This window comes from Petaurus breviceps, unplaced genomic scaffold (genome assembly GCF_028583685.1).
Source record: "Petaurus breviceps papuanus isolate PSGF00001 unplaced genomic scaffold, PetGlider_PUasm1.0 227, whole genome shotgun sequence".
Taxonomy (NCBI): domain Eukaryota; kingdom Metazoa; phylum Chordata; class Mammalia; order Diprotodontia; family Petauridae; genus Petaurus; species Petaurus breviceps.
Genome location: NW_027185896.1, coordinates 11,666,173 through 11,684,981, shown reverse-complemented (window position 1 = coordinate 11,684,981; position 18,809 = coordinate 11,666,173). Strand labels below are relative to the sequence as shown.

At 40.5% G+C, this 18,809-nt stretch overlaps 1 protein-coding gene across 1 annotated transcript in view; it reads right to left on the bottom strand.

Annotated features, from left to right (window-relative positions):
* SLC25A20 (solute carrier family 25 member 20) overlaps positions 1–18,809 on the bottom strand; it is a 37,927-nt gene that overhangs the window by 1,589 nt on the left and 17,529 nt on the right. Inside the window, exons 3-8 of the mRNA XM_069095776.1 lie at positions 17,195–17,322; positions 11,728–11,818; positions 4,666–4,783; positions 3,014–3,086; positions 2,404–2,513; positions 1,632–1,756 (exon numbers count right to left, since the gene is read on the bottom strand). Coding sequence (XP_068951877.1) covers positions 1,632–1,756; positions 2,404–2,513; positions 3,014–3,086; positions 4,666–4,783; positions 11,728–11,818; positions 17,195–17,322 — 645 coding nt within the window. The remainder of the gene's footprint in view (positions 1–1,631; positions 1,757–2,403; positions 2,514–3,013; positions 3,087–4,665; positions 4,784–11,727; positions 11,819–17,194; positions 17,323–18,809) is intronic.

Below are 18,809 nucleotides of genomic sequence, written 5' to 3'. Positions count from 1 at the left end.
CTAGCCAGGTAACCTTGGGCAAGTTACTTAACCCCAATTGCCCTCCAAAAGGCAAAAAAAAGAAATGTTAGTTGACAACTTAACTGGGGTTTTTTTTTTTTTTTTACCTTTTTTTGTAGGTCAAGAGCTGAATCATGAGGACTGCCACATATGAATAGATGCTTAATCAATGCTTATTTAAACTGGAGCTAGGCAGCTGGTTAACTACTGAGCTCTAGAGCAAGGATAACCTTTGGTTTGCGAACTTGTGTTTTTTTAATATTTAATAATAAATTTATCTCATTATAATGGGTTTCCTTTGTAATCTTACATATTTTATTTTATACACTTAAAAATGTGATTCTGAGAAAGTCCATGGGTTTTACCAGACACCGTGCAAGGGGTCCATGACAGCAAACAAATTTAGAGCCCTTACTCAAGACAGACAATAGTCTTCTACTTCTGTCAGATAATGAAATGAAAGCTGTATACTGGATGGCACAGGGACAGTGAAAGTATGGTAACAGACAAGCAATCCGAATGCCTCATTTCAAGGTCTGGTTCAGGCACATAACCAGGTAGTTATGACTTGAGAAAATCTTTTCCCTCGCTGGTAAGCTTCCTCTGCTACAAAATGAGGATGGTGGGCTGCACCAACCTCTGCAATTCTAACATTCTGTGACTCTCACATTCTCAACATCCAGTACAAGGAATTGCTGTCCCTTTGCTAAGAGCTTCTCTTTCAAAGCCAGTTTAAGATTTAAGAGGCCAGTTAGTTCCCAGTGTGGAGATGTAAGCTCAGGATGATTCAGAGGACAGAACAGGATGCCCCTGTGCCCCAGGGCACATGTGAGGAGCAAGTGCCCTTTCTGTAGAACTCAAATAGTGCAGGTGCCCCGGGAAATGGAAAGCTCCAGTTCCCCATGGGGAACAGTAATTGTTTAGTCATGGTGGGCAACACAAATATTCTCTGAAATCTAAGCAGGATACAGAATTTCAAAACCTGAATATACAACTTCCCTCTTCCACCTGAGAACCAAGAAGGCAGGTCTCAATGATAACTATACACAATAACTATATATGATAACTAATATAATAACTATATAATAATTCCTTTATTGAATCTTGACTCTTCAGACAAGTCTGAAATCAGGAAGAAGGCAACATGTGCCTCTAAACTAGCTGCTTTGCCAGCCCCATGCTGTCTGGTCCTTAGCTTGGAGAATGGCAGGAGCTTTGGGTAAGGCACAGAGGATAGCATGGGTTTATACTTCATATCTGCTGCTTCCTAGCCTTGGTTTCCTCATGTATAAAATGGGGCTAATAATTCTTACACTACATTTGTTGTGAACTGGCTGCTTTGTATAATTTCAAGAGTTACATAAATGTGAGTTATAATGTAGACATCAAACAGTGTCACAGAAATAGCTTTGGACTTGGAATGAGTAAAACTGGGTTCCAATCCCTCTCTGACATTTACTAGTTATGTGATGCTCAGCAAAACATTTCAGTTCTCAAAGTCTGTTTCTTTATCTTTAAAAATGACATCAATAACCCTTCCACTATCTATCTCACAAGACTGCTGAAAACACTTTACAAACCTTCAAGCTCTATAGAACTGTAAGCAATTCATGTTATTATTTTGTACTTACAGCATTTGCTGGGAAGGCACGGATCATTACAGCAGTAAAACCTTTATATAGGGATGTGATACCCTCTTCTCGGATCAGCTCTCTCAGCACATCTCGGAACCCATTAGGGTATTTTCCAGGTGGGGCTGTTGGAGCAAAATAGACAACTAAGACTTTAAAAAAGCTACCTTAGGACCACTGTTAGAGCCCAAAGTGTTACTGACACAATTGAGTCAAGAAAGGGAGTCCATTAGCAGTGGCTAGGGACATCAGCATATGTCACTAGGGAACATAGCAGTTGCCAAAAAAGGCTGAAACTTTAAGGTGACAGACTGAATTAGGTGTTTAATTCCTCAAACTCATCTTTCTTGTTTATTAGCCAGTACTGACTGCCCCTTCCCCCCTCCCACCCCCCCCCCACTCAAATAGAAGGGGGCAGTGGCTAAATAATCCACAAATCATTTTCTGCTGGTCTTTCAAATGTGGTACTACATGATTTAAGTTTTGGAAGAAAAGAAAATTTATCTTCTCAAATTTTTTTTTGGCCCAGGGTGACATTACAATGAATCTGCATTCCTGGTACACACATTGTCTTAAGTCTGTCTTGGAGGCTAATGGGTAATCCAGCTATGGATTTAAGCACTGCTGTAAAGATTCCACCTACTAGCATAATACTGATTGCACTTCGACTAGTTTATCTTCAAGAAAAGTCTTTTAATCAAAAGCAAAGGATGAAACACATGTGGGAAGCCTTGTGGGTTGACTCCCGACCCTAGTGGCCTGATTCTCTCACCAGTCTGGAAACGGGACTTCAGCACATCTGGAGGGATTGCCACAACCCAGTTGAAGATTCCTGCAATGCCTCCAGCCACCAGGATTCGGGGGGCACTGAGCTCACTAACACTGCAGAGAAGAAATCATTGTAACAGGATGGTTAAGAGGAAAAGAAAGGCTATGTGAGCTGAGAGAACCAAGTAGATCTGCCTGCAGAGGAAGAGGGAGGAGAAGCAGGTATGAGAATAGGTATTGGAGAGGCCTTCCTGGACTGTGGCCTCAGTGAAAATAGTAACAGCTGCAGGAAAGAGATGAGCGCTCCCTACTCACTTCTTAGGCAACCTCAAGAAAGGCAATGAGCTGCAGGAATGGTATACAAATGAGAAAAATGAGAAGCAGTTTCTTTTTTGTTCAGACAAGAGTGAATCCCCCATTACAGTCTCAGTGTGAAACTGTTAGTCCTGGCCTATTGAAGCCAATAAATAAAAGGAGAACAGGAAGTCAAGACCTTCCTACCTACTACCTAGAGGAGAAATGGAGCTAGTCTTAGAAGGCCATGTATATACCTTACACTTCAGTTCTTTCCTAAATTAAGAGCAGCAATCCCTAGGGAAGTCTCTTCTACTTACCTTTTGCCTTCTGGGGTGAAGATATCTTTTAGCCATTCATAACTCATGAAGTACATCCCACTGGCAGGAACATCTGTTTGTATCAAGAAAGATACTTGATAAGAAAAACAAAGCAGGGGCGGCCAGGTAGCACAGCGAGTAAGAGCACCGGCCCTAGTGTAGGGATGACCTGGGTATCGAATCCAGGCTCAGACACTTAGCACCCACCCAGAAACACCTGGCCATGTAACCTTGAGCAAGTTACTTAACTCCAATTGCTTAGGGGCGGCCAGGTTGTTCAGCGAGTAAGAGCACCGGCTCCAGTATTGGGATGACCTGGAGATCAAATCCGGGCTCAGACACTTAGCACCACACCCAGAAATAACTGGCCGTGTAACCTTAAGCAAGTTACTTAACCCCAATTGCTTAAAAAAAAAAAAAAGAAACAGCAAAACTAGCCAATATTCCTGAATTTAAGAGTGTATGGCTAGAAGATTGGCCCTCAAAAACAAATATGAAAAGACAGCTCCCTCCATTTCTTTGCAGAGGCAGGGGTAGGAAGGTGGTCCATGGACTATGCAACATTGCATATAACACCAGATTTTTTTTTTCAATGTGGTTACTGGTTTTGTTGATTTTCCCTCATTCTTCTTTTAAAGAAAATATTGTAAGGGACTTAGAGGAGAGAGGAGAAGGAAATTAAGGGAAATTCAGGCAATGTAATAGAAAAGATATCAATATAAATCCATTATTAAAAGAAATTTTCTACTAAGGCACAGAAGGGGATTGGTATCTGGAGGGAGTATCCACAATGAAGAATATTAAAAAGTATTAGAATACTTTTAGTTTATCACCAGTTTTAATGCTGAACCCATAAACTAGACTGGCTTCGCTTAGGTTTTTGCTAGATTATCAATTTTTTTCAAATACAAAAATTTATCTTGTTATTTGAAAGGACACTAAAGAAGTCAATCAGTTTTTCGTCCCCCTCCGACCCTCTACCACATACCCACCCCCCCAAAAGGTAAATGGATGAAAGCTCAATACAGAGCTCCTTCTAACATTTCTTCAGAAATACCACAAGACTCATTCCCTGCTACAAAGTCTTGAATGGGCAGAAGGAGCAGATCTACTCCAATACACAAATCAGTCAAGATATCCCCCTTGCACAACCCAGTCCAACCTCCTCTACTTTACCTTCTCTGCCACATCATAATCTCAACCTAAGGGTCTGCTCTTTTTCCCTGGAGATCTCAGTTCATCACTTCCTTTCCCATCCCAGCTCCTGCAGTCTCCTCCACGAAGAGTCTGCAAAGAGACCACACTGAAGGTTGCTGGCAATGCTCAGCCCTGTGGTACTCCACATCCTTTATAGGAAAAGGCTGTCCATCAGTATTCAACAGCCCCACCTTTGTACTATCCCTAAATTCACATCATATACATTTAACTCTGCTGACCTACTGCCTATTTTGACATTTCCTAAAGATCTGCTCCCAATTCAAGGCACTAAAGGTACTGTTGCATACAGCCAATTTCATCTTAATATGAAAAATTAAGACTTACATTCTACCAGAAATGGGGGCTAAAAAATCCCAATTTATGCCTTCTTTCAGTGCAAGATATGCCTTCATGGCAGTTCTGCACATTCTGGAGGGGTGATCCCCAGTGGTTACCTCGCATGAGTGTAAGCACAGTTCCTTTGTAAATGCCTCTTATTCCAGCTTCATGATACAGTTTTTTGATACAGTCCCAAGCACCAGTGTACTTTGTTTCTCCTGAAGAAGCTTGAATCTGAGTGGGTGGGAGGGGTAAGAAAAATCAGATTATCAAAAATGAATCAACCCAAAGATAAGGCCAAGATGGCAAAGTAGAGAAACACTTAGATGAGCCCTTCCAAAGTCCCCTCCAAATAACTCTAAAACATCACCTCAAATCAAATTCTGCAATAGCAGAACCAATAATAGATAAAGTGAAACAATTTTATAGCCCAAGACAACTTAGGAGGTTAGTAGGAAAATTCTGTCTCACCAGGGTGGTAGTCAGGCCTAGAGTAAAGCATAGAATGCATTGCACAGGCTGTATCACAGTGAGCCTTGGAAGTGGCTGCATTGGTGATGGCAGCAACTTCTGGAGCTCTCAGTCCATGGACAGTGGAGTGGGGGAGTTAGACAACTGGTTGGATAGACTTTGCTGGGGGATTCTTTGCTGGAACTAGGTTCAGGACCCTGTTGCATTGCCCATATGCAGTTCTGGGTCACAGTCACAGGGTCAAAGAGAATGATAGCACTTGCAGCGGCAGGAGAGCAGGGGCCTTGGTTGAGATTCGAGGGCAAAGAGGAGTGCTTGTGCAGGGGAGCAGGGTCTTAGTCTCAATTCCAAGACAGAGGGAAGCACTAGCAATTGTGGCTGGAGGAGAAAAGGGAAGCTGGTCATACTCCCCAGTCACAGAAGGTCCCCTAGTCACAGAAGCTATGCTAGCTAGCACTGGTGGCTACAGAGGAAAAAAGGTCCCTTCCTGGGTAAAGACCAGCACAAAGATCAGAAGACCAGGGACCACACTTCTCCTTAGAGAATACCACCTTGGAAGCACCAAAAACATAATGACCCCTAGAGTTAGCCCTTAAAACAACAGTAAAAAAAAGTCCTAAAGCTTAGGGTAGTACCCCCTCCACTCTAGGAGCAGATTTCAAATTTAACAAAAAATTAAAAGTCAGGAAATTGGCTAGAAAAATGAGCAAACAACAAAAGAACATGGCCATGACAAGTAACTGAGGAGACAGGGAAAAACCAAGAAGACAATAATGTCAAAGCAACTACAAGCAAAGCCTCAGAGAAAAAGCGTAAATTGGATACAAGTCCAACAAGAATTCCTCAAAGAAATCAAAAAGGATTTTAAAAATCAAATAAGAGAGGTAGAGTAAGAAGTTATGAAAGAAATGAGAATAACAGAAGAAAATTATGAAAAGAGGGTGAACAGCTTGGTAAAAGAGACACAAAAAATTAACAAAAGAAAAAAACACCTAAAAAAACACCAATTGGTAAAAGCAGGCACAAAATTCCACTCCTTAAAAAGCAGAATTGGTTAAATGGAAAAAAGAGGTACAAAAGCTCACTGAAGAAAATAATTCCACGACGGCTAGGAGGTGCAGTTAACAGAGCACCGGCCCTGGAGTCAGGAGGACCTGAGTTCAAATCCAGCCTCAGACACTTAACACTTACTAGCCATGTGACCTTGGGAAAGTCACTTAACCCCAACTGCCCTGCCATCCCCCCTCCAAAAAGCAAAAAAACAAAACTTTTTAAAAAAAAAAGAAAATGATTCCTTAAAAATTAGAATTGGAGGGGCGACTAGGTGGCACAATAAGAGCACCGGCCCGGAGTCAGGAGGACCTGGGATCGGTTCTGGCCTCAGATACTTAACACCCACACACACACAAAACTGGCCATGTAACCTTGTGTAAACCCCAATTGCTTTTAAAAAAAAAATTTAGAATTGGGATAGTGGAAACAAATGACGCCATGAGAAACCAAGAAAAATAAAACAAAATTAAAAGAATTTTGAAAAAATAGAAGAAAATGTGAAATAGTTCACAAGAAAAACAAGTGATCTGGAAAAAATGGAACAAGGAGAGATAATTTAAGAATTATTATACAGGGGCGGCCAGGTAGCACAGCGAGTAAGAGTACCGGCTCCAGTGTTGAGAACACCTGGAGATCAAATCCCGGGCTCAGACACTTAGCACCCACCCAGAAACACCTGGCCGTGTAACCTTGAGCAAGTTACTTAACCCCAATTGCTTAGGGGCGGCCAGGTGGCTCAGCGAGTAAGAGCATCGGCTCCAGTGTCGGGATGACCTGGATCAAATCCGGGCTCAGATACTCAGCACCACACCCAGAAATAATAACTGGCCGTGTAACCTTGAGCAAGTTACTTAACCCTTTAAAAAAAAAAAAGAATTATTATACAATCTGAAAGTCATAGTTAAACAAACAAGGGGGAAAAAAAGCCTAGACATCATCCTTCAAGAAATTATCAAGGGGGCGGCCAGGTGGCTCAGCGAGTAAGAGCACCGGCTCCAGTGTTCAGATGACCTGGAGATCGAATCCCAGGCTCAGACACTCAGCACCATACCCAGAAATAACTGGCCGTGTAACCTTGCGCAAGTTACTTAACCCCAAATGCTTAAAAAAAAAAAAAAGAAATTATCAAGGAAAACTGCCTTGATATCCTAGAACCAAAGAGTAAAATAGAAACTGAAAGATTCCACCAATTTTGGGAAAGAGATCCCAAAATGAAAACTCCCAGGAATATTATAGTCAAATTCCACAGCTCCCAGTTCAAGGAGAAAATATCACAAGTATACCATAAACAAATAATTCAAACATTATGGAACCAAAGTAAGGACCACACAAGATTTAGCAGCTTCCATATTAAAAGCTTGGAGGGCTCGGAATATGATATTCCAGAGGGTAAAGAAGCTAGTATTATAATCAAGAATCACCTACCCAGAAAAACTGAGTATAATCCTTCAAGGAAAAAAAAATGGATATTTAGCAAAACAGAGGACTTCTAAGTATTCCTGATGAAAAGACCAGAGCTGAATAGAAAATGACTTTCAAATATAATACTCAAGCAAATCATAAAAAGGTAAACATGAAAGAGAAATCATAAGAGAATCAATAAGGTTAAAATGTTTATATTCCTGTTTATAGGAAGAAAATTAAAAGATAATTTAAACTCCTAAGACCTTTATCATTATTAGGGCAATTAGAGGGAGTATACATAGACAGAGAGCACAGGGGTGAGTTGATTATGATGGGATGGTTTCAAAAAAATAAAATTAAGGGGAGAGAAAGAGGAATGCACTGGGAAATTAAAAGAGATGCAAAAAGAGCTTTTACAATAGCAGGGATGATAGGTGAGTGAGGTGGTGGGCAACACTTGATCCTTATTCTCATTGTAATTGGTTCAAAGAGAGAATAACATTTACTCTCAGTTGGGTAAAGAAATCTATCTTATCCTACAGAAAAGCAAGAAAGGGAAGGGGACAAGAGAAGGGGAAGGCATTGATCAGAAACAAAACAATCTTTTAAGAAGGGACAGGTTAAAAAGAGAGAGAAGGATAAATGGGAAAAACAGGGTGAGGAAAATACATAGTTAATAATCATAACTATGAATGGGAATGGGATAAACTCACTCACATAAAATGGAAATGGATAGCAGAATGGATTAAAACCAGAATCCAACAATATGTTATAAGAAACACACTTGAAACAGAGAGACACACCAGAAGGTAAAAATAAGGGGCTGGGGCAGAATTCATTATGCTTCAACTAAAGTTAAGAAAAAAATAGAGCAGGGGTAGCAATCCTGATCTCAGCAGACAAAGCAAAAGCAAAACTAGATCTAATTAAAAGAGATAAGTTGGGAAAATACAGTTTGCTAAACAGTGCCATAGACAATGAAGTATTATCAATACTAAACATATAAGCACCAAATTCTTAAAGGAAAGGTTAAATGAGTTATAAAAGTTAAATATGATAGCTCTTTAAAGAAAACTGCATGGGAATAGAAAGGAGAATACCTTTTTCTCAGTGATAAATGACACCTAGGAATTCAGGGGATGCTCATGAGTTGGGGAACAGCTGAACAATTTGTAGTGTATAGGGATAATTTGTGATAAGTGTACTATGAGTACTATGGTGCTGTAAGAAATGATGAGCAGGATGCTTTCAGTTAAACCTGGAAGACTTACATGAACTGATACAAAAATGAAGTGAGCAAAACCAGATCATTGTATATAGTAACAGTAATATTGTACAAGAATCAACTGTGAATGACTTAGCTATTCTCAGCAATACAAATATCTAAAACAATTCCAAAGGACTTATAATGAAAAATGTTATCCACCTCTAGAAAGAAAAATGATAGAATCTGAATGTAGACTAAAGCTTACTTTTTTTTTACCTTTTTCAATATTCTTGGTTTTTTGGTCTGTTTTCTTTTGCAATACGGCTAATATGGAAATGTTTTGCATGACTGCACATGTATAATCTATATCAAATTGCTCATCTCAGGAGAGAGAGGGAGGGAATGTGGAACTCAAAATTTAAAAAAACAAATGTTAAAATGCAATTGAGAAAAAAATAAAATAAAAATTAAACGTAAAAAAAGTGTATCAACCCAATTTAAAGATATTTATTAAATGTCCCACTAGAATGGCAAAAATAGTGAAAAACTGTAAAAATGTACTGTTGGCAACACTGTGAAAATGGGCATTTAATACATCTTTTTTTTTTTTTTTGCCTTTTGGAGGGCAATTGGGGTTAAGTAACTTGTCCAAGGTTACACGGCTAGTTCTTTTGTATGGGTGTTAAGTGTCTGAGGCCCGAACCGAACTCAGATCCTCCTGACTCTGGGGCTGGCGCTTTACTCACTGAGCCACCTAGCCACCCCTTAGTACATCATTTAATAGCACTATCAACTGGTAGAAATATTCTGGTGATCAATATGACAAAATGTACTTTCCACACAGTGATTCCATTACTGATATTATCTCAAAAAACATTTTTTAAAAAGGGTGTAGGGGGAGAGGAAGGACTTATCTGTATAGAAATATTTATAATCATTCTCTCTATAATAATAAAAAAACAGGATATAAATTTTTCTTGCAACTGGAGATAAATACATTAACATAATGGAATATATTCCATAAAAATGATAAATATAAAAAACAAATAAGCATGGAAATAAAAGGTGATGCAAACAGAAAGCTGTAGAACCAGAATGTATAACTTAGGTAAAACAATAACAACAAAAAAGGAAGAAAGAAGCAAAAAAAAAAAAAGAAAAGTTGGAGGTCAGAATTTTAAACATGTCTGAAAGGTGTACAGCACAAATTTTTTTGCTTTCCTTTTTGTTCATTAAATTATTTCTACCTTGTTACTTAAGATTTTATTTCTCATTTGGGTTGTTATTGTTGACAGCTATTATCTTTTTAAATACTTTAAGTCTTTAAGCTAGGGCTTCTTCTTAAGTCTTTCCACAAATACCTAACCAGTAACTTTCCAAATCAAGGAATTGAGCATGGGATTTTTGAGTTAACAATTCACTCATTAGGGGCAGCTAGGTGACACAGTGAATAGAGCACTGGCCCTGTAGTCAGGAGGACCTGAGTTCAAATCTGGCTGCAGACACTTGACTAGCTGTGTGACTTTGGGCAAGTCACCTAACCCCAATTGCCTGGCCTTCCCCCCTCCAAAAAGACAACCAAAAAGAAAACCAAACAAACAATTTGCTCATTCAACAAACACAAGTAACTAAGTAACTATCAGGCAGAATATACAAAAGATGGAGAATATAAATAGATTCTACCTCCAGAGAACTTAAACAGCCTAGATAGAAACTCAGAACACACACATATTAAAAAAACTGAAAAACAATTCAAGACAACATAAATGATAAAGGATTTCCGTGTTAGGTCAAAAGCACTGCTTTGGAGAGAGACTACAGAAGGTGGGTTTTGAGCTGTCTGTTAAAGGAAGGGTAGGATTTGGATAGGTGGAGGAGAATAGGATTGGGAGGCCAACATCCATTCAAGTCTGATCCACTACAATGTTTTCTCACTTTCTGATTGGCTAAATAAGGTATACAGCTTTAGGGTGGAGAATGATAGTTCTGTCTTGCTTTCTTGCTAATAAGATACATCAATACTCTTTTCTCACACTTGAACTACATGTCTCACAGCACCTCAAACTCAATATACTCCAAATACAATTCAATACCTTCCACCCAAACCTCCCTTCCAAATTTCCCTATTTCTATCAAAGACACCACTAATGTTCCAACCATCCAGGTTCATAACCTTGGAGTCATCCTCTTAGCCTAACTCCATATAGCTAATTAGTTGCCAAATCCCATTGTTTCTACCTCTATGACATATTTTGCATCTGTCCTCTTCTCTCCACTCACTCACATGGCCATCACCCAAAGTCTTCATCAGCTCTTACAAAATTAATTACAAAAACCTCCTAAAAGGCCTCCTAGCCTCAAGTCTTTCCCCACAGAGTTGCCACAGATTTTCCTGAAGTACATGTCTGACTGTGTCACTCTCCTATTTAACAAATTCTGGCTCCCCCATTACATCTAGGGTCCAGTATAGGCTTTCCATCCTTATTATGCACCTCTTCACATAGACTTCAGTCCAGTCAAACTCACCTTCTTACTCATGCTCACATGTATTCCATCTCCTACTTCCATTCCTTTGCACTGGCTCTCTCCCATCCCTGGAATGTACTCCTTCCTCACCACCATCTGTCTCTCTGAACTCCTAATTTCCTTCAAAGAACAGCTCAAGCACCAACTTCTACAGCACATGAAGCCTTTCCTAGTCCTCAGCTTTTAGTGTCTTCCCCCTAAAATTCTACTTTCTCTCTTTTGTCCGTACCTATATATGTTATATCCTCTAATGTAATGTAAGCTTCTTAGGTAGAGGGACAATTTCATTTTTGTGTCTGTATCTCTAGCACTTAGCAATAATACTTGGGTATAGGTGGCATTTAATGAATGTATGTAGATTGACTTATAGATAATTAAAAGTTCCCATATTCCTATAAACCCTGAAAACATTTTGTACATATATCTAGCTGTTGGTATTTAAGGAATGGAAGGACTTTTTAAAAATGACAAACAAATGATATGAAACTGAAAAGCAGAATACTTTCTTCCTGCTTACCTGTAAGAGACACTTTATTCTTTCTCCAGGAGTCATGATTCCGGTTGTGAACACACCAGACAACATCCCAGCTGCAAACAGCTGGGGATAACTAGAATAGAAAAAACAAGAGAAGTAGCAAGCCAGTGATTAACTACACAGGATACAGAAAATTCCAGAAATGAGACTGCTTTATACCCAAACATCTGTACTTTACAAGGCTGCAAAGGGTATTTGGAGGATCCCTAACTGCAAAGATACGGTTTAAGTTTTGGTTTTGGTTTGTTTTTGTCTTGCTTTTCCAAGGTCTAAGAAAGTTAAAGGGTTAGGAAGTTTTTGTACCATTATGGCCTTCCATACCAAAAAGAGTGGGAGGTCTGGATTTAGAAGTAATCTTGGCTCATTTCCTAATGGCCACTAAGTATGGATACAAGCTGTCTTTTGAGGGTCACCAAGGAACCAAGAACATTCTGCCCTCCAGGCCTGAATGGTTTAGCCCTGAGGGTGTGTGGAATGAATAATGGCTGACTCACATTATCAGAAAGGAGGTAGATGGAGCTGAGGCAGTCTTCAATTCTGCAAAGCTGTCTGACCACCTTTAGCACAGACTGGCATCTCCAGGTTTGCTTTGTCTATGGCCAAATAACTGGTAATAACATAGTCACAACAACTGAGAGTACTTTAAGGTTAACAAAATGCTTTACATAGTTTATCTCATTTGATCTCATAACTTTGGCAAGTCAATGTAATATAGGTATCATTAGCCCCATTTTATAGATGGGAGAAATGGAAGCTCAGAGAAGCCTTGCCCATAATCACAAAGTTTGGAAGAGTGGGAAACAAGAGTTGAACCCAGGACTCTTCTGATCCCAAGTCTAGTCGTTTTCCACTATGTCACTGCCTTTCCAGTGGTAGCTTTGGTGACTTCCTGTCTGGCTCAGTTTCCATTCCTATTCAGACCAACCTTTGAGCCTGATTAGTAGGGACAAGGAACAGAGTTGAAGGTTACATTTCAACAAGTGTTATAGCAGCTTGGGAAATACTTCCGAAAAACTCCTTTGCTTGGCCCCGGTGAGCCTGGTGAATAGTATAACCAGAAGAGTTTGATGCAAATGGCATTCACAGCTGGCACAACAGTTGGGTAGCAGCAGCTCCCATCTCAGATTCCAGGTTGAAATGGGGATTTTCAATTGAGGGATTAGGGATTAAGCAACAATGGACTGAGCTTCTAAACTCTTTCTCTGCCCACCTCCACCCTCACCCCACCAACTTCAGAATAGGCTCTGTATCAGGGGAAATTGTACAGCTCTAGTTAACCTGCTGAAGTCCAAACCCTTGGCTATTGAGTCACAGTCTGATCCTTACACAGGAGGGCAGGAATAAAGCTGAAAGTGAATCCCAAGAAACTGGGAGTGGTGTACGCTTACCTAGAAGAATGGTGGGGAATTCAGTGCCTAGTGTGGTGATGATAAGAGGGAGGAGAGGAAATTTCTTGCTTATAAAGAGAGGACCAATAGAATTACATGAAGCACACAGTATGGAGAAAAAAATGTTCTTTTCCCAAGTAAGGTGACACGTTGATCACTGTAATGATGCCACTAATTAGGTTCCTGCTAGCCTACCACCCAAGCCAAGTAGATAATGAAGTCCAGTAACAACCACCAAGACTAATGCCCTTTGTATCCCTTACCTTCCACTCTGTTATAAGAAGAGTCAGACACAAATGGTGTGATTCAAAGTCATTTTCATTGGTCTTATGGACATCACTAATTACTATGTATTTTTTCACAGCCTATGCCCAATGAACAACATACTTACCCATCCCATTTTGAGCAAAACTATGAAAATGACTAACCAGAATTCTATATCCAGCAGCATCAGAATCCTAAGCCTGGTATTCTGGCTGGCATGAACTGCCTTAAACTGACCCTGCATCTTTTAACTAGAACAATTGAAAGAAGTCGTGGGGTTTAGCCTAAAAAATAAATTTTACTAATACTTGAAGGACTATGAAATGGAAGAGGGATAAGGCTTGTTCTGATTGACCTCAATGGGAACTGGGAGACACAAGTAGAAGTGACAGAGAGGAAAACTGAGGATAGAGGTCAGGAAAATGTTTCTAACATATAATGTTATTCAAAAGTGGAACAGACAGCCTCAGGCTCCCCGCTCATGGAAGTCTCTAACCAAAAGATGGATGACCAAGTATGTTAGAGGGGATCCTTGCACAAGAGAGAGATTGGAACAGCTGTCCAATGAAGTGCCTCCTAACTCTGAGACCTGTTTGGAGAGAGTGGCTACAAACCATCAGTGAGAGATTCACACTCAAGTGTATTTACTTCCAGTCCTGGTGTTTACCCTCTACCAATACCCTAATTGAAGTCCCCTGACTGACCACAACCCTTGGCCATTCAGAAACCTTGTATGTATAATTCTTCCCACAGACCCTAGAGACCAAGTACTTCTGCTTTTATTCACCTTTGCTCCCTGATACGTTTCTAGGCAAGCAGAGCCCATAAAAGATGGTTCTACCTTCCTGCCTATTTCTGTTCAACATATCTAGTTTCCATTTTATGAAGCAAATGTTGACAGAGTCAAGTGAGGATTTTTAGTTGCTCATATACCTGAGTTAGTGCTTAGGTGCTGCAGCACGGATCCACTACCACAGATCCAAATATCCCACATCTCTCATTATTCACTACTGCCTTTGTGTACCATTCTCTAATGATATCAAACAGCACATGCTATTGACCTCTGCACTCCAGAAGAGCAGGCAGGAACTGTACTTCTCCCAACTCTGCACACAGTGGGAACTTAGAAATGGAAGAATGAATAGAATACAAAATCAGAGATTCCTGAGGCCAAAGTAGACTTTGTGCCCTTTGGCCCCAGAACTCGAAGAGTGCCGGAAGTATCCCTTACAGATATCCTTTGGGGCTGAAATCCTGAGACACCAGTGGCTTCCTCTGGAAAATCAGCCCTAAGTAATTTAGGCGCATTACTCTTGAAAAAGTAGAATGGACTCTACTGAGCCAATCAGATGTGAGAGTAGGTATGTATTGTAGGACTCAAATATTCAATGATAATAACCCAGGTTGCCAGGTTCTTTTGCTTGTGCTCATCTGGTGAGGGGACTGAGTCTTGTCTCTGACTGGGATCCACAGTCCAGCTGGCCTTTGGCTAAGGATCAGGGCCAGAGATCTGAAAGGAGATCCTGCTGGTGCCAGAGCCAGAGGCCTAGCAGGGAGTCCCACAGTGACAGATGTGTGTTGTCAGAGGGAATCTAGCGCTCCTTATTGCCATCTGCTCCCTACTACTGCCACAGAAGACAGAGCATCAGTTCGGCTACCCTTCTGGGGAGGGATAAATATTTTAAATAGGAGCTAACAATAAAGCCTACATATGCCTTCTAGTTTTAAAATATTTCTTTTAACTACTCTTTACAGCATTTTAGGGAACATATTTGGTAGAATGAACAGAAAGCCACAATGGTTCAGTCGGCTTTGGGGTCTTATTCTGACTTAGTTACTGCCTCATGCTGCAGTTTCCAAAAATAAGGAAAACAAGGCTGACCTACCTCATCTACTGGAGAAATTGTTAAGACATATATAAGCATGGTATAGAGAAAGAATAAAAGCATCCCTTTCTCCCTCACTAGTTCACAATCTGGGACGGAAGACAATAAAGAACACTCTCACTTTTGGTTGTAAGAATAAAGATCATGGGGGCGGCTAGGTGGCGCAGTAAGAGCACCAGCCCTGGAGTTGGGGGACCTGGGATTAGTTGTGGCCTCAGATACTTAACACCCACACAAAAAAACTGGCCATGTAACCTTAGGCAAGTTACTTAACCCCAATTGCTTAAAAAAAAAAGAATAAAAATCATGGAACCATAGGACTTAACATATGGAAAGATCCTTAGAACTCATCTAATAATTGTCAATTTTTTTGAGTTTAAGAATGTGATTTCTTAAGGTGAAAAAATTTTGTATTTTAGTATATATTATGGTGGTTGGACTATTAATACAATGACCAAGAACTATATAATGACAAAATAATGATAATAATAACAACAGGTAGTATGGTATAGTAAATTTGGAGTCAGGAAAGCCTGGGTTCAAATGTGGCTTCTACCACTTACTAGCCATGTGACAATGAGCAAACCACCTAACATCTCTGAGACTCATTCAATTAAAAAATCCTATCATCAGTTACAGAGGAGTTGAAATCTTTTAAGTTCCCATACTGACAAAAATCACAGGCCCTTCATATATCAACTTATTAATAAAACTTACATTGACATAGCAGTTTAAAGTTTACAAAAGTGTTTTCCTCATAACAGCTGTGTGAGATAGGTTGTGCAAAATGTCCATTTTACAAATGAGGAAACTTAGCTTCAAAAGGTGATTTATCAAAAAGTGATTTATCTGCTATCACACGGCTGGTAATTGTCTTGAGTATGAATGTGAACGTAGGTCTCTTAACTCCAAGTCTCACACTCTATTCCCTAAGCCACCAAATGAAAATGCTTGGTGCACATACAGATTTGTAGAAATTTGGATCAAAGTTTCAAAACCACTGGATCCAATCTAACCCCTCCATTTTACAGAGAAGAAAAATGAGGGCTAGAGAGGAGAAAGGACTTGCCCAAGATCACACAAACAGTGAGAGAGGCAGAGCAGAGTCTGCCATTCAAACAAACCCAGGTCTTCACAGGCCACATCAGCATTCTTCCCACTACATCATGCTGCCTCCAAACAAAGCTTTCCAAAGCACCTTCCCTACTTACCCATGAACCTATCCAAAGATTGCCTTGAGGACAAACTTGTCAGTGAGCTGTCTTTTATAGGTTGATTATTCTGTGGCTAAGTGTGAACACTGTCCCACTGTACTAACTCTGCTCTGCAAAAGAAGGCAGGAGATATGTACTCCAGAACTTTATTACACGAGATCTTTTTTTTTTTTATCTGGACTCTTTTCTCTCACTGCTTCCAGTAGTGAAACAATTCAGTATATATAAAATACTTCATTTAAAAACAAACAACTAGGGGGCAGTTAGGTGGCACAGTGAATAGAACACCAGCCCTGGAGTCAGGAGGACCTGAGTTCAAATCCAGCCTCAGACACTTAACACAAAAAACCAGCCACGTGACCCTGGGCAAGTCCCTTAACCCCAATTGCCCTATCTTCTCCCCTCCAAAAAGCAAAACAAAACAAAACAAAAAAACTAGGTGGGTAGATGGCACATTAAATAGAGCACCAGCCCTGGAGTCAGAAGGACCTGAGTTCAAATCCAGCCTCAGACGCTTAATAGTTACTAGCTATGTGACCTTGGGCAAGTCACTTAATCCCCTCTTCCCCCATCCAAAAAGCAAATAAACAAATATATTTTTAAATACAAACAAACAAACAACAAAAGACTACATCCCACTCCTTGCCTTGGGTCTTCTGCAACACAGGACCCAATATGGTGGGCCTGAAGAACTTACTTCAATATATCATCTGGGTGCTTCTGTTGTAGTCTCTTCCCCAACCCATAGCCAAAGAAGCACACAGCAAACATGGGTGTGACACCAACAAGTGGAGCAGCCATTCCTCGGTAAAGGCCTCGAATACCCTGAAAGATAACGTACAAACAGGCAATGGGCACCACATTTTAGCTTCTAGATGATTGAGAATGGGAAGGGACCTTGGAGGCAGGTCATCTAGGCTAACTTCCTCATCTTCTGGATGAGAAAACCGAGGCTTACTGGGGCCATGTGATTTGCCCAAGGTCATACAAATTGTAAATGGCAGAAGCAGAATTTGAATCCAGGGTCTCAACTCCCACATCTGGCACTCATTTCACTGTACCATGCATTTTCATGAAGAAAGTTTCTTGAAGGGGAAAAACAAAGACCACATCCTTTAGCTTTCTACTTTTTTCCTTTACCAGACATCCTGGCAAAGAGGGCAGAGAGCAGGAATCTGACAGGCCCAGTCTCTGTTCTGCTATGCAGTACTACATTCCTCCAGTTGAGCCCTCCAGCACAGGTGCTGACTTGGCAGCCAAAAAAGTGAATGTGATCCTAGTTTGTATTAATAGAAAGAGAGTTTCAAGAGGGAGAGAGGGAGGGAGGGAGAGAAGAAGGGAATAAGCATTGCTGTGTACTCCTATTCTTTGATCTGGTCAGCAGCATTAGCTGTCCACTTTGGGAAGACACATCTTAGAAATGGCACTGACTGGTGCTAGGTGGCGCAGTGAATAGAGCACCAGACCTGGAGTGTCAGGAGGACCTTGGTTCAGATCCAGCCTCAGACACTTAACACACACACACACACACACACACACACACACACAAAAACTAGCCGTGTGACCTTGGGCAAATCACTTAACCCCAACTGCCCTCCAAAAAGTTAAAGAAAAAAAAAGAAAGAAAGAAAGAAAAGGCACTGACAAATTGGAGTATGTGCAGTGGAAAGAGAACAGGATGGTGAGGGAACCAGAAGCCATGCCGTGAAGATAGCTTGGGACAAGGAAGTGGTCTTCAAGTATCTGAAGGAATTTAGAGGAATGGGTAGAAGTTACAGGGAAGCAGCCTTTAGTTCAACCTAAAAAAAAATCTTCCTAATGATCAGTGTTAGCCAAAGATTGGAATGGACAGTTTTAATAAGTAATGAGCTCCCCACTATGAGATTTTCAAACAGTGGCTTGATGATCACTCATTGAGACGCAGCCCTTGACCTGAGCTCTGAAGAAAGTTAGGGATGACAAAAGGTGGAGGTGACAAAGGTAAGCATGCAAGGCATGGAAGCCAGCATGTACAAAGACACAACAGTCAGAAATGAAATGCTGGGGATGGCTAAGTGGCACAGTGAATAGAGCACCGCCCCTGGAATTAGGAGGACCTGCATTCAAATCCGGCCTCAGACGCTTGACACACTTACTAGTCGTGTCACTTTGGGCAAGTCACTTAACCCCAACTGCCCTCCAAAAAGCAAAAAAAAAAAAAAGAAATGATATGCTGTTCGATAGGCAATCCTGTCTAAGAGTGAAGAGCTAGCTAGGGCACAGAGTGTGTTCAGGGACACTTCAGAGTAAGACAGGATCCACAACTTTACTTG